The sequence below is a fragment of the Lissotriton helveticus genome, chromosome 9 (genome assembly GCF_964261635.1).
Source record: "Lissotriton helveticus chromosome 9, aLisHel1.1, whole genome shotgun sequence".
In the NCBI taxonomy this organism is placed as follows: domain Eukaryota; kingdom Metazoa; phylum Chordata; class Amphibia; order Caudata; family Salamandridae; genus Lissotriton; species Lissotriton helveticus.
This window is the reverse complement of record NC_136070.1, coordinates 1,166,367,064-1,166,383,156: the sequence shown is the minus strand read 5'-3', so window position 1 is coordinate 1,166,383,156 and position 16,093 is coordinate 1,166,367,064. Positions and strand designations below refer to the sequence as shown.

The 16,093-nt window shown below is 40.1% G+C and overlaps 1 protein-coding gene across 1 annotated transcript in view; it reads left to right on the top strand.

Annotated features, from left to right (window-relative positions):
- FBXW12 (F-box and WD repeat domain containing 12) overlaps positions 1–16,093 on the top strand; it is a 171,141-nt gene that overhangs the window by 104,481 nt on the left and 50,567 nt on the right. The window contains exons 8-9 of the mRNA XM_078661627.1: positions 930–1,108; positions 1,195–1,322. Coding sequence (XP_078517753.1) covers positions 930–1,108; positions 1,195–1,322 — 307 coding nt within the window. The remainder of the gene's footprint in view (positions 1–929; positions 1,109–1,194; positions 1,323–16,093) is intronic.

Sequence of the window (16,093 nt, the reverse complement as noted above, 5' to 3'; positions counted from 1 at the left end):
ACTGCCAGCCTTTCCATTGTGGTTCCAAAGAGCAAAAATCTGAGTCAGAATGTCCACCCTAAATAGCGCTGATGGTCTGACATATGGCAGAATGGCCGTCCTTTGAAGGTTTCTGCTGGCAGAACCCGCAGATGCTCAGCTTTCCGGAACATGGCGCTTCCTCAAATCTAAGTAGAGCTGAAGAGCTACGAGTTTGGTGAATGGGACATCTGCTGCAATTTGACAGATGTCCTGCATCCACCAAACTCTATATGAGGTCTGACATGTGATGCGATAGAAGGCGGCCAGGAAGATGGCCCTGATACTAGCAGTGTATTCAGTGGTGAAGAGAGAGGGAAATCTTTGCAGATCTCGAGAAAGGGTGCAAAATCAGGAACAATGGGTTCATTGTCTATTTGAAGTGTCTTAATATTTGGGTTTACACACAGCCAATATCGCAATTTTATGTTTGATATGTTTCAGTGTTGACAACAAATGTGGTAAATGTCCATTTTATGCCCGTTTCGTAATTAACTGCTTCCTTGATGGTACAAAATATCCGGGCTATTAGGTGGCGTTAGCAGGAGTGATGTACCACTATATGCAGTTCAAAGGTGACTACCAGTGGTTTGATTTTTGATGATTTGAGATATCAATCACTGTTTTGTATATTTAATGCAACTGTTTTGGATGGTATTTTTCAGCAGAAATTATCCCTGCAGGAGCATTTTTCTTTAGACAAATTAAAGGTGTGCTTTATTCTTGTGTCCTCTGATGGCTTATTTCCAGCCAGATGCATTTATTATCCTTGATTTAGGAGCGCAGTCTGAAAGAAGAACCCTTGTTGATTCCTGAACGTTGAAATTGCCCACTCAGCATATTGATAGTCGCGATAAAGAAAATGCTGAAAATCAAAGCAATCTATATTTAACTGTCAAAACTTTACTAAGTTGAACAGATTGCAAGCTTTGCGGTACCTGGGAGGGGATCATCCGTTTCGCACATATGTGGCCATGGAACAGAAACCCTTCTTCTTGCAAGTGGACCAGAGCTTTATCTATATACCATTTCTGGATCTAAGTTAGCATCCTTCAAAGATCACACGGAGGATATCACATCAATATGTGTGGTAAGCATAACATTTGTGGCTCATGTTTGTATTAAAAATATATTCTCTTGGTTACTTATGTTAATCAGCACATCTATATATTTAAGGATCCTTTTCGTGTTATCACATCATCCATGGATCTTTCCCTTCGAGTTTACACGTGGAGAACAGAAAACAAGATGCATAATCTTACAAGTCGCTACCATTTACTAGGAGGATCTCACAGATTTTCAAGGTAAGAATGGCATTGTTTATCGGTTAAAAAAATAATAATATGGTTCTGCTTCTCTACTTTAATTCACCCTCTAAAATAGAAAATGTTATTGGTATGAAAATCAGTTGCCTGTATAAGGAGCGTCCAATGCAAGGGACATTGCAAATATTTATCTGCCAATGAGTAACTGGCACAACAGTGAAAGATTCACCCAGGATCTCCGCGTGCTGAACAAAATAGTGATTCCCTCATTTCCTGTGGTGCAAGATCCACCTACCATATTGTCTGACATTCCAACTACCGCTAAATACTTCACAGTATTGGACCTCAAATCAGCATTCTTCACCATCCCACTATACCCGGATAGCCAGTACTGCTTTCATTCTTTCATTCATTGAGCAAAAAAGGTACACCTGGTGTAGGTTTGTGCAAGGGTATACAGAACTCCCTTCGATTTTTACTAATGTATTAAAGACAGATTTGGATTCCCTTACACTGCCTAGGGGCTCCACCTTGATACAATACAAAAACCGATTCCACACTGCTTCACGACTTTACTCTCCCCCCCCTTCAATAAAATCGACCCTATAAAATAAAACATTTTATTGTATGAAAGTCAGATGCCTGTATAAGGACAGCTCCTTATAATATATTCACCAACTAATTCAGTGAAGGGTATTGCAAATATGTATCTGCCAACGACTAGCTTGCACAATAATGATAAAGAATGTATTGCAATCTGTCCAAGCGTTCCCAATTCTCAGTTCAACCAATTGACAAATATATGCTTGCCAAGGTTTTTTTTTAAGTATTCGTTGATCCTCCTTTTTGTGGCTAAACGTAATGAAAAAATGTCAAGAGATAAAGAACATTAAGGTCTACATAAACTTAGATATAAAATGGTAAAAATTGAGTATTAACCACTAAGAGATAAGTTGGGAAAATTATAGTTAATGGATAATAAGTTAGTGAAACATTCTACAACTGTGGTCTTCAAAGTGTGGGACCCACCCCTCAGGGGGTCCGTGACTTCATCTCGGGGGGAGGGGCGCCATTCCCTCAGACACATTCGTGGCTCATTACAATGTATGGAGGGGGAAGGGCATTGTATTCAAATAGTTTTAGAGCACAAACTTCATTTGCACATTTCCACGTTGTCTTTGTTTAAAAAGACAAGATAGAGGGCATGGGGAAATGTGATGCGGGGCTGGGGAGAGCCCCCAATCAGTGTGGCTCGTATATAGAGCCACCCGGTGCACTAATTCCAAGAGGCCTTGGAATCCAAGGCCCGTGGGGGAAAGTGAGATGCAGGGCCCATTTCTTTACTTAAAGCCTCAGAGGGGACATATAGCTTAAGGCCTTACTACTAAGGCCAAGGCAAAAAGGTGAGATCAGGGCAAATTTTTTTCATTCGAAGCCCTGGGGAGACAGCACTTATATTTTCCCAAGTCAATGCATGAGTCACTAATCCAGTCCAAGTTTTAATTCTCTGCATCCAAACATGTTTAGTCCTGTATATTACATTGTTAAGTCACAACTGCATATCCCATAATGCAAAACAAATAATGCCTGTACAGGATAAGCTGCTCAAATATGTGCCTGGAACAATTGAAAGCTGTTTTGGGGGCCACAGAGCCATAGCTCAAGGGGGAGAATCAAGGCTCATGTTAAATAAAAAATGTTTACACATAGTCCGAGAGGAGTCAGGTTTCTAGGTGCTGCTGTGCTGTGGCTCAGAGGAGTGGGTGAGGGCATGGCTAATGTTTTTTCTACTTTAAGCCTTGCAAGTTGATAACAGCTGAGGCTGCACTCTCTTGTTTCCAAGGCCCAATCATGTATATCTTATCCAGTCCAGATTTGATTTTTTTACTCTTTCTTTGTGGAACTTGAAGTCCTGTTTATTACATTATTAAATCAGGACTAGGAGTCTCACAATAAAAAAATATATACGGCACCTGGACTGTACCATTTGCCTACGTAACTTGCAAGCTATTTAGGTGGCCCTGAAGCTGTCCTAGCCCGGGGGAGAAAATCAAGATGCATGGCTCGCTTATTCTTACTTTAAACCGTAGCGGGGGCAAACTGTGGGGAAGCACTTTCAAGTTTCCTAGGTCCTTGTGCAATTTGCAGTTATGCTTATTACATTATCAAATCAAATCAGGCTACAAGTCTCAGATTGCCAAGAAAAAAAGCCAGTAGTAGGTGAGCCTGCATTTACCAGAAATGTGAGAGCTCTGCTGCCTCATAGCCATAGGCCAGGTGAGTATTGTAACAAAATTCCTGCATATTTATGTATCCCACCCACTCTTGCTAATCACGCACCCGCTCTTCTGGACCCTAAACCTTTGGAGGGGGGGCCCAAATTTAAATTATTTTGCTCAGGGGGGCTCGGCATAAACATTTTGAAGACCTCTGTTCGAGATATAAGAGGCAGGGACTAGTCAAAGACTTTTGAGAAGGTCCTATTAGATGTTTGAGTGATTTAAGCATGTCCTAATCATAAAGGACGAACTCTACTCTTCTCTTGGATGTACATTTATTTTCTTTTTGGATGAGAGTGGGAAGCAGGCGTTCTAACATTTTTTAATAACATTTGTAAAGTGGACATTCACCCATAGAGGTTTCTTAGCCCTGCATAACACGTGTTTAATTGTACGTAACTTGGGCGCATGCATTTTATCGAACTTCAAGGGATGAAAGGCTGACTAAATCTTCAGGATTCAAAGCTGTTATCATGGTACCAAACAATTATCCATGCGGTATATACTTACACCAAGTTATAATTGCCCCTTCTAAGAGGAGTGAATTTCTTGGGTGTGGTTGCAAGGTGTGGGGTCAGCTTGCCCAATCACTTTTACAGGCTGAAAAACGGCACTCTGTTGCTTCCAGTCTGACTCATTAGCCATCGGACATCTCCAATGATATGATTTGTACAGAAAAGGAATTGAGAGGAGATCCCCTATGCCCTTCACAACCGGACCTCTATCCCAAAGGGACAACTACAGGCGATAGGAGAGCGGCTGTGAGTAGTAATCAGGACTCATCCACTACCCCCACTATAGATTGAGTGTGGGTAAGAACTCCCCTCCCATGAGGATTCATCCTTTACACATTTGTGCAATTCGCTTATCCTTAAACTGTGAGAACAAAGTATGACTTTCCCAGTGCCCTGTAACAAGCAGAATGAGGACTTAAACATCATTTGCAAGTTTGATTAAAACAATTTTTGCCTGCAAGATGTTTATGGCTTAGAAACCCCAACTGGAAAGCAATGTGCTTTCTTTTTCCACCCCATCCATATATCCAAGAATTGTTTTGTATTTGGTTTCACATCTCTTTCAACCAAATCAATATTTTGGATCTTATAAATTGTCATTTCTGATCATGCCTTTTGAAGCTTGATATGCGTTCTCTAAATCTTTCAAGCCAACATTAATAGTGAATGTTTGATAAATCACTGATGAGAAGTCCAGATCTTAGTCAATATATTCAAGTCATCTTGAATATTCAACTGGAAATTGATGGATGGTGGCAGTGTTCCATCCCCGGTCCTGTTAGACATAGGTCACATAGAAACACTGCCATCTCTGATGTATTTGTCTGAGCAGTCCAGTGCTCACGTGTTTTTGACGCTTGCTGACAGGTAGTTGTCAGTCCGTTGGTTTTGCACCTTTTACCTAAAGTCCTGCCCATTGATTATTCGGTTCCACAGGGCTCCTCTGTATTTCCCCATTCCAATCAGTTTTGAGCGTTTTTCTCATCTCTGGCTTGCTTTAGCTGGTCCCATCATGGCCATCTACAGACTAAGCGAATAGAAGAGTGGTATTCTGGGTACTGCTACAATGGCATCTACAACAATATATAAGGGATGTGTGGAACTGGAGGGACAGGCCCAGGATCATAGTAATCTCTGACAAAACAGAGGTAACATGGAGGGGTAGAGTAGAGTGGATCACTGGGAGGCTGCCTACTGGCCAGCCAAATGGTCTCATCTGTACTTCAATCTAAAAGTTGTGACAAAACCTGGTGTTAAAATAGATTCTGCTTCGTCTCTCAGGTTGCTTTGGTCCTTTTCTGCAGCTGGGACACCTGGAAAATATTATTCTATGTCTACCTTCTTACGGGGTGACCGCCACAAACACTGCATGTTAAATCCAGGTTGCTTTTTGGTGATGATGTAAATCTTCAGATTGCCAAGTGCCTACCTTCATGGTGCCAAATCATACAAAATGTGACTGTACATCTCCTAACGGGAGCCCATAAGCTTAATCATGCAGTACCTCTGCTGCTCATGTTGTATTGGCTCTCAGTCGCCCATTCTATTCAATTCAAGGTGGTTGATATTGTGCACAGTTCATCAATGGGAGGTCACTGACTTGTGACAATATTAAACTTCTATCATACGTGTCAGCTCGCATGTTGAAATCTTCTTCTCATGATGGTTTATAAAAAATATCTTCTGGTACACTGACATCAAAAAGGGGGCACGGGTTTTTGGGTATGGCTCCAGGCCTATGGAACTGTAGTCCTTCCAATCTGTGCCTAAGGTCTAATGATCTAGAATTCAGAAAAAATCTTAACATTTGACTTCTTTCCTCCGTAGATTTTATTTTGATTTGATCCCTTCATTATGTTGATTCTCTGCTCGATAAAACGCAAGAAGCCAGAGTAGGTTGATAAGCACTCTGGAAAGATCTGCATAGATCCCGACCCAGCTAGGACTGCAATATGACTGAACACAGCTCACATTGTTCCTCAAAAAGACATGGTGCACACCGTGTAAATCAAGAAGAATCACTATGTTGTTATGACACAGGTTCCCCACATGGGGTTAGCTGTTACCCAAGTGACATTTAATAACCATCCGCCTGATGCCTACTGTAGCAAGTTACAGATGTCTGCAAGCCCCATGGGGTGTGGCTTGTTCATCCAGATACCATGGGAGATATGACAAGCATTAGAGTGAACACTTCAGTGGCTGTCTTCTTAATGAAGGTTTGTACGTACGGATTGCATATGCATTACTATCAAAATGCCTCAGAGATGCCCCTTTGTCCAGTGCAGAGGACATATTTACCCCAAGATACAGATCGTATATGATGTAAGCCAGCACATCACTATCTACTCTGAATATTTCTACATTTAATTGCCTGATGTAGCCATCCTGGACACTCTTGGAAGAAATGTAAAGGCCAACATGCACTCCCTTTACCTTTCTGACTTTTGCACACACCTAACTGCACCTTAAGATGCTATGGCAAGCATTAATGACTAACCATTTTTCCACATGTAACTGTGGCTATAAATTTAAGATGTAGTAGGTGACACTGTACTACAAAACTCAGCTACCAAGGAACACAAGGCCTACAACATAGCATGTATCCAGAAACAACACACCATCAATGCAGCTAATGGCTTGCTCACTCCATTTGCCATATGTTCAAGGGATCTGTAGGACCTAAGTACAGCTGTTGAACAAGGAGAACTATGCTCCCCCGGACCACAGTTATCAATAATGACTAACAATTCTAGACAATCTCCCACAGCCTTGCCAGGACCAACACCATAACTACTTATGCATGGTGTAGTCAGACAACTGCTGCAACACCACAGGCTAGTGCGGCCCTCCTCTGCCATTGACCAGAGGTGGGTTGTGCTAGTCCTGGAAATGTGTTGCTGATACATTTTCAGTTGAGGACTGCGTGTCTGTAAGATGTCTCTGTTTTAATATTTTTTTGTCATATATTGTATACAAATTTCATATGGTGCTGGTTTGTGACTTAGTTGTGCTGTTGAAGCCTAATGAGTAGTACTTGAGCAATCCTGTTCCCTAGATCAGTAATGAAGATAATAATGACCTCAGATCTAGACTTATTTTTATACTGGTTTGCCAAAATATCTTGCAAAACCACATATTATTCAAAATATGGCTGCAACTCTTATTTTGTGATTCAGACATAGGTATTCTGTCTCTCCACAGTTGAAAGATCTCCATTGGCTGCCTGCTTGCCCGAGTATTCTTTTTTTAATGCCTCTACATTTGTCACAGAGCATTTTGTCATAAGGTGCCTCTTTATATGCAGTAGTGGCTTTGCCTGTTTATCCATGCATGCCATATTACATCCTCTTGCTCATATTGTCTGAGGAATCAGAGAATTTGTCGTACCAGAGCAGGCGGGTATGCTTTATCCTTTGTGTCACTAAAGCTGGAATAACAGTTCATTGCATTGCTTTTTAATAGGTTAGTGTTCTCTGTTGTGTAATCTACGCACTACAAGAATGCTGCAAGGGGTTGTGGTGTGATCTATAAATGCCTATTACTATTGAACTCCACCCATGGTCGCTTTGCTATCTTCTGGTTCTGCAGAGGGCAAGTACCTAGAGAAGCTTCCAGAAGGATTAAAATGCCTGTTGGAAGAGAGATGTTTTCGGTTTTTGCACATGGTTCGATTAGGATGAGGCTGAGCTGACCCCGGTGTGTTACTGAGTTAAGTATCCACTACTCAGCTCAATCTCTTGCCCCATGTTTCTTGCTGTTCTATCTGGCTTGTGCTGCTAGATTTGCCATATTTGATCACAAATTACCTCTGAGTGGCTACAGTTTGAATAAATCTGTGGGTACTTGTGGCTAAGACCCTCTTGACCTTTGAAGATGGCACAGATAATTTAGAATTTTATTCTCAGTGTCACTGAAAGCCAATTGAAAACTTGGAGAGCCAGTGAAAATGTGATCCAATATCTTTAAGTTGAGGCAAAGACTGACCGCTTGATTTGACAGACTAGTTTTGCAGTCTCTTGCTTGGAGTCTGCAGCATAGACCATATTATAAAAGTTGTGTCTCAAAAATACCAAGACCGTGGTCAAGGAAACTTTAGGAGCTGGATCAACAGGAGGTGTCGTCTCATTAAAATGATATAGAAGTTGATCTCTTTAATCCATTGTGCAGCATTGATGATGCAAAGAGATTTTCATTGTGCCGTACTTCAAGGTTCCTAATTGTTAAGGTAGGAGACTAAGTACCACCCAGTCCGTCCTCTCAGATAACCAGTTCACTGGTATCTACTGGGGCTTGCACTGAAAGCATTTTTTCAAAGGACATATACCTCTCCTTCATCCAGTGATGTAGGTATTTCCGGCAGGTGATGATGTTACTGTATTGATCCTCTTGGTTGTCCAGCTAGAGCAATATATATAATCATTTGGTTAATTCTGTTTGACAAGAAAGACTTTATCCATTTAAGGCCTGGAAGGGTAGTCCAAGAAAATACCAAAGCACACAAAGAAGTCCAGAGTCATACAAATGTACTCAATAAAGAAGTTCAGCAAAGTTGGAGTTGAATTTTGTCGATGTATTCTTTCTACAGTATTTCACATTCCTTATGTCAAACGTAATATCCAATACAGACTGGCAGCCAAGGTAATCCTGACCCATTTTTGCAAGCTGTACTAGAGCATTTTGTAATCCACTGGATTATACACTGCTGGTATATTGAAAAGGATCAAGATTTCTGATTTACCCAGATGAAGGGAGGTGATCAAGTCTTCTTTGAAATCGGTAATCGCAGTCTCAGTTAATTTTCCTGGTCTACAGAGTAACTGTCTGTCAAGTAAGAATGTCAGCTAATTCTGCATTTTTTTTTTGCAGTTGAGGAATAGCTTCCCTCTCCATGATTTTACTAATGAAGAGTAGATTTGAGATGTGTGTGAAGTTAGCTGGGCCCTGTAGATTGGCTGATCTCCTGGCCCTATGAGAGCTTTTTTGTAGCAGACAAGCATGGATCAACAAGTGTATACTAAGCCTTCAGCTGACTAGCTACCTTGACCATTTGCTTGAGACTCACTGTTGTAAACAACTGGATTATCGGTCAAATATTCGGGTTGCTATGTGAAGTGTCTAGGCTTTGTCATCAGCGGAAATGTTAGTATTCAGATTTTCTTTGAGTTTTGGTTTGAGAATGTAGAAAACTTTGAATGTTTCTGGCTCAGTCATGTCTCTGAAAATTACCAATGGGAAGAAGGCTGTATTGGGAATCCAGTTAAGTGTCCTGGCCATAGTATCAGATTCACTCCCTTGGATCCAACACTCTGCAGTTACATCATTGTATCCACTCTGAGTATCACCTGAATAAAGGTGGAGTGAGGCGGGAGCTACATACAGTGAATTCAGGTTTGCTCAGATTGATAGAGACAGATCCATTGTGAAAAGTGATGTGAACAGAACTTCTGATGCTCTGATCCAACGCAGTGTTCATGTTGATCACTAAGGAGGCTCACTCCAATAGTCGCCTGAGGAAGAGGACAGACCCTTAAATATAGCAAGTACGTTTGACCGCACTATCACACTCAGCAAGATATGACTCCTGACAAACATAGCAGGCTGAACTCAAATCTGCACTATTTGACCTTTTCAATATCAGCCTCCTGGTACAAGACATTACAGCTTTCCTACTACAAACCTAGAGTTTGATGTCCCACTGCCAACACTGTGTCAATCACAAGCAGGTTTAGGTTTATTCTCCCTGCCATGCATCTCATGCTGAATTTCCTCTATATGGGCACTGAAACGTATGCAGTGATGTCCAATCCTGCTGCATTGTTTTCTCTGCCGACTCATATCGATAATGTAAGACATGATTCCAGGATGTAAATGCTCTCAGCACTCGCTCTATCTGTGACATGATAGTTGACATCTATCTGGCACTTTTCATTGCCCGCAATCTATCTCTGTTCTTATCAGTTTCTTGCTTGGCTGTGAACTCTATAAGCAAAATGTTCTTTAAGCACACTATCCCCTTCAGATGATTCAGTATCTGTCCTTCTTGACCAGGGATTGTTCATCACTCTAGATGACAAAATACTTCATTCAAGGTCCAGGAGTGAGAATAGTCAATCTGCCTGACACTTTATATGTTTCCTTCCTGTCCCAAAATGGTTATGGGTGGAACATTTGACTTATGTGGTGATGGTACCTAAGCATGCCTGCTGTGCTATGGAATGTGCACCCCATGCAAAGGGAGAGAGAGAGACATTTTGAGGTGCTTTGCCATGCCAGCGCCAGAAGTTTCACATGCCGAATGATGCATAGAGGAATATGATTATATATAGCAAGATACTTGGTGTAAGATAATATTTTCCTGGTGGGAGAGTATGAAATATGATGGCAGCTAACCCAGGGGAAATAATATAACTATTAAAGCTTGTCTATCTACCATGAAGGATTAGCATTCAACAGTTTGGGTGCTTGAAATGTTACTTCACCCACCCCCTCGGTACCCACATTTGGCATGTCATTGATGTGATGGGAACTTTCACCCAACACAGCAGGAACAGTTTTGTAAAGTTCTCTGACAGACCACCATGGTTTATATAGCAGGCAGTCATGAAGGAGGCACCCTTTTCTCACTACAAGCAATAGGCTTTACCTCCTATTTCTTGTTAAGAATCGCAATTATCAGAAACCGTCTCACTATGCTACCTATGACTCTCCCTCACCACTCCTACCCAGGCTCAGACTCTTCCTACACTCTGCTCATCTCTCTGCCTTCCCTCATAGAGCGTTATTCCCTACACTTAAATCAGTATGTGTTCCTTCTGACTCTAGCCTTTCACATCCTTTCAGGTCTGTCCTTCCTCTAATCATTCTGTCAATTCAGGCACCTGTGCATAATAATGTCAGTCTTCAATTGCAATGTCTCTGCCAAAAAGACACTTTTTACCCCTTTTCCCCCTCCAACTATCGCACAGTCTCTCAGTAACCTTTCTTCTCAAAACACTGTCTTATCTTCAGCCACTTCACCCTCTATCTCACCACACATATCATGGTAATGTAACTTAATCGGGGTCCTAGGCTCCCCTCACGTTGTTGACGTTATTACCTCTGCTCATCACCTTTTCTATATATATTTTTCCTGGCCCCCCTCTTCAGCTCTCAGCTCAGTCACTTCACATTGCTGTCTGCTATTGCTATACATTGCTCTACCTACCACAAAAAGAGAGCTCTTAAATGGTGCCACATTTCACTGACTGAACTTGGCTTGGAGGCACAAAGTGCCGCTGTGTTGGCTTGGAGAATTCAAAAGAGGCCGTAGGTCCACAAGCAGAGCGCCTATGAGGAGTGGGGGGTAAATTTCTCATCAATGCCTGCTCCCTTCTTTGCACTGCAAGGGCATATTAGCAATGGTGTACATAATGAGTCTGTAGACTTTCAGTTTGACTGATTCCACCTCTAAAAGCTTTCTCTCATTGACGCTATAGCGGACAAGAGGCACAAGAAGAAATATATTTTAGTCCAATGGGTGAAACAAAGAGTAAGGACAGAGGTGATCCACTACCTAAGGTAGAATAGGAACAAGACCTCACTCTGGGACAGCACACATGTTGCACATATTGTTAGTTCTGAGAGCAGGGATGGCAGACACTTCATGTACTTTTTAAAAAGTTGTGACACACAATAACTTCTTCTGTGCACTAATTGGATAATTGAAGAGAAAGAGATGGAGCAAACCAATTTAGAGGCAGTAAATCTAAGAGCATTTAATAGTTAGCTCTGTTTGTGACTTTCATGACATTAAAGGTCACTTGTTACTGGATATGCTGCCAGAGAAAGGAATAACGTTTGTCTGAAATTTGGTCACAGATGTATAGCCCAGAACTTTTTCAAAGCACCACAGTAAAGTGAGTAGCTGTAGCCAAGATATGATGCCTTGAGGTCATTCACTAGTGGAATATGCAACTGGGTACATGTGTGTGAAACTATCCATTTCAGGATTTTCGATTCATTTTCATACTGGTTACTGGTTTGGTCTCCCACGCTACTCGATATCCCAACTGGACAAACCTCTAAACTGCACAGCCATGTACAACCTTCCCAGACATACCTCTTCCTTGCCCTGTCCATATTCAGCCCGATAGCTATCTGCCCCCAAAATGTTTTTTTTCTTCAAATTGTTGTTCTTGTTGTTAAAGTATTAAGTGGCAACTATCCCTAATATCGGTGCTCCAACATGGTAGCCCACATGTGCTGTAAAATGTATCATTTGTAGATCAAAATGTTAAAGATCAAATGTAACTGTTGTCTGATCATTACCTACCAACCACCAGCTAGCTTTCATCCCTATATTTGTAACCTCCTAATCTGATACTACCATCATCTTCATGGCAAGTGCAACATTTATTATAGAAATGTTCCTGCAGCTCAGCAAATCCAGATGCAAATTGCATGAGCTTTAGTAAAAGGTTTAATTTTGCTTGTTGTTAAACTCACCATCATATCAAATCATGGGAAGGTGGGTGATTATTAATGGAATTTTGAATAAAAACAAGACTAACTATTGCAATGATATATGCACCAATATTAGATAACCCCTTCCCATTAAATTAAAGCAGGCCTTAATCAATATTCCAGGCCAGGTGTTCCTGGGTGGAGATTTTAACTTCCTGCAAGATTTGGCCTTAGACATATCCTCTACCACACGGAGGCAAAATGAGCCGCAAATGGCTAAAGCTTTAGCCAATTGCAAGAGGAAACTGGTTGATCTTTGGCTTACCCAATATCTTTAGAAACGTGAATTTATATGTTTCACTGCTAAATATAACTCTGCTGCTTCAAGAATAGATTATTTTCTCAGTACGTATAGCTTGAAGTTGGTTAATCATGAATATATACGGAATGGCTTTTCAGACCACGCCATGGTTAAAATGAGTGATAGGAATTAAGATAGAAAGAAAAGTAGGCCAATGTGTTTTTAATAAAGTCAATTTAGAGGATGAAGAGTGGTGCACAGAAGTCCATGATGAGATTTTAAATCATTTTAGGTTCATTGGAAATACTGCCCACATAGAGAATGTATGGAAGGCTTTTAATGCAACAATTCGGGGATACATCACGACTAAAGGGATACAGCAACGAAAAGAGGCGTCCTTACAAAGCCGGGAACTGCTGGCCGAATTACACCATGCAGGCATAGCACGTCTGGAAACTAGAAATACTGTAAATAAAGAATTATTTAACCAGGCAGAAATACATATGCATGAATATTACTATGCACAAGAATTCATAATTCACAGCAACAGGTAGATATCATCCGACTTAGGTAGTGTTTAGATAAACTTCCTATTTTACAGCTGTCTTATGATCAAGCTCAGATAATGTTACTAAATTCTCCCTTGAAGAAATAGAGTGGTGAAATCCTTATCTAAAGGTAAATCGTCAGGGGAAGATGGCATTCCAGCTGAACTATATAAGAAATTTGCACCAATTTTAAATATAGAAATCTCAAAACTTGCAAATCATATACTAGAAGGAGGTGACCCTCTGCCATCTTTTCGTTTAGCTGTGGTAGTCAGTTTCCTAAAGAAAGATAAAAATAAGGAAAACATTAACTCCTATAGGCCAATCAGTCTTTTAAATGTAGACTATAAGATTTTTACTAAACATTTAGCAAATAGGGTGAGTAACGCAATAGGATGATTTGTACACCCAGATCAATGCAGGTTTGTGGGAGGCTTTTTGCCAACACAAACTTTTTAATAGAAGCCTTAGATTATATGACCAAGAATAAAATACCAGCACAGGTGATGTTTTTTGATGCCAAAAAGGCTTATGATTTAGTATCATGGGAAAGTCTTTTCACGATCCTTGGAGGTTTTGGGTTTCCGAAAAATCTTACCCAAATAATAACTTGCTTATATAAGGGTGCTAGGGCGCAAGTCATAATTAATTTTAGGAAGATACGTTAATGCAGAGTAAATAGGGGCTTGCTGCAGGGCTGCCCCCTGTTGCCAGTACTCTATGCCCTGTTTATAGTGCCACTGGCTAAAGCTATCAGGAATAATGCAACTGCAACAGCGCCAATAAACGGGTTGTCAAATATAAAACTATACACAGATGATATCGTCCTGATCCTTAAACCTGGGCAAGATGTTCAGGAGAATATCTTTGGGATTTTTCAAGAATATCAAGAACTAGGCAGATATAAAATAAATAAGTCAAAAACTGAAATTCTATTACATAATAGTACACTAGACACTTTATTACCTGAATTTCATTTTTTATTTAATATAAGACCAAAGCGATATTTAGGAATATATGTCATTGAGAACATAAACGATCTCTATATACTGAATTACATACTGTTAATACACAAAATGAGGCTGCTTTCATTAAAGGGGCGTGTGGCCTTAATTCGCATGTCAATTCTGCCTCTTTGTAATATTTTTTGTTTCCTGCAATTCTATATGCACTACAAATGAAATTTTTTAAAGAGTTAGAAGGTCTGTTCTCAACCTTTAAATGGGCAAATAAAATACCCAGTCTGGCACTAGATACGTTATACAGACCAATTATGAAAGGAGGTATGTTGCTTCCGAACTTAAAGGAATATTATTATGTAAATTTTCCACAAAATACGTATAGATTTATTAGAAGCTTCGACTTGTCCAGCACAGATATCTTTTTTATGATAAGAATTTTAAAAGAATATAAAAGATTAGATCTACTGAAACAAAAAGCACAATTGTTTAAGTATTATAGTATACATCTGATAAATGGCTCCACGCGCTTGATAGATCTATATGTAGGGGAACAATGTCTGGTAGAGTCAAATCTTATACAGAAATGGGAAAGGAATGGATATTCCATGGATGCTGATTTAATCAACTCAGATGCCTGGAAGAACTGGAATGAGAACGGATATGCTATTAGATATTTCAAAGATGCATTACAAAGGTCCTTTCTCTAAAACTAGAAATTACTCCCCTCAGCTCTCTGCAAACCTGGACCTTACTGAGGCATTGATTGAATCAACCACATGTAGATCAATTAGTAGCTGGGTATCCATTTTTTGAGAGAACACTAATAATAAAACGTTTGAAAAAGCTCAGGATAAATGGCAAACTAAAGAGAACCTTAATTTTACGATTGGAGCTCGGAATAAGACCAACAAGTTAAAGCCAAATTATTAAAAGGGGCTAACTTTAGGAGAATGCAATTTTATGCCAAATGGCTACTTTATAGAACCCCAGCCTTTTTGCATAAAATATGCCCTCGGATACAAGATAAATGCTTTCGATGTACAGTGGGAGGTGGAGGTAATTGGACCCACATTGCGTGGGATTGTACAAAAATAAAACAAATTAGGGGAGACATCGAGAAATATTGTAAGCACAATGTAGAGACAGGGGCAGATATACATATTAACACTGCTATTATAGGATAATCCCTGAATATTATAACTAGTCTTTTACAGGAGAAACGTCTATTTATTAATACCTTAGTAGCCAGATCTGTGATATTGCAGAATTGGCAAGTGAAAGCATCCAAACATTTCAACAGTGGTTGAACAAAATGTGTAGAGTTCGAGACTTGGATAAAATATATGCTTTAAAGTCAAGCTCCTACACTAAGTTTCAATTATTATGGGAATTTCTTTGATGTTCTCCGGGAGAAAAAGGAGTCGCCAAATGTAAAAGTGTTATTATTGGAAAACTGGAAGGCCAGCGGGGAACGTGCCATAGTAGATTCTGAATATGGAAATGCTTTTTATTAACTTAAAAAGCAAAGTATTAACTTCTTCCGTTTTCCAATCATGTTTAAACTGCATTTAATTGTATAATCCAACTACTTGCAGATATTATTTATATTGTTAATTCCGACAATATTGTGTTTTCTTTTTTCGGAACTCCTCGAAATATATATATTTTTTAATCATATCAGTTCAGGCAAACCTTAGGTATCCAACGTGCAGGCTGTGCTCACCCCCCCTCCTAAATTATAGCACTAAGCACACCCCATT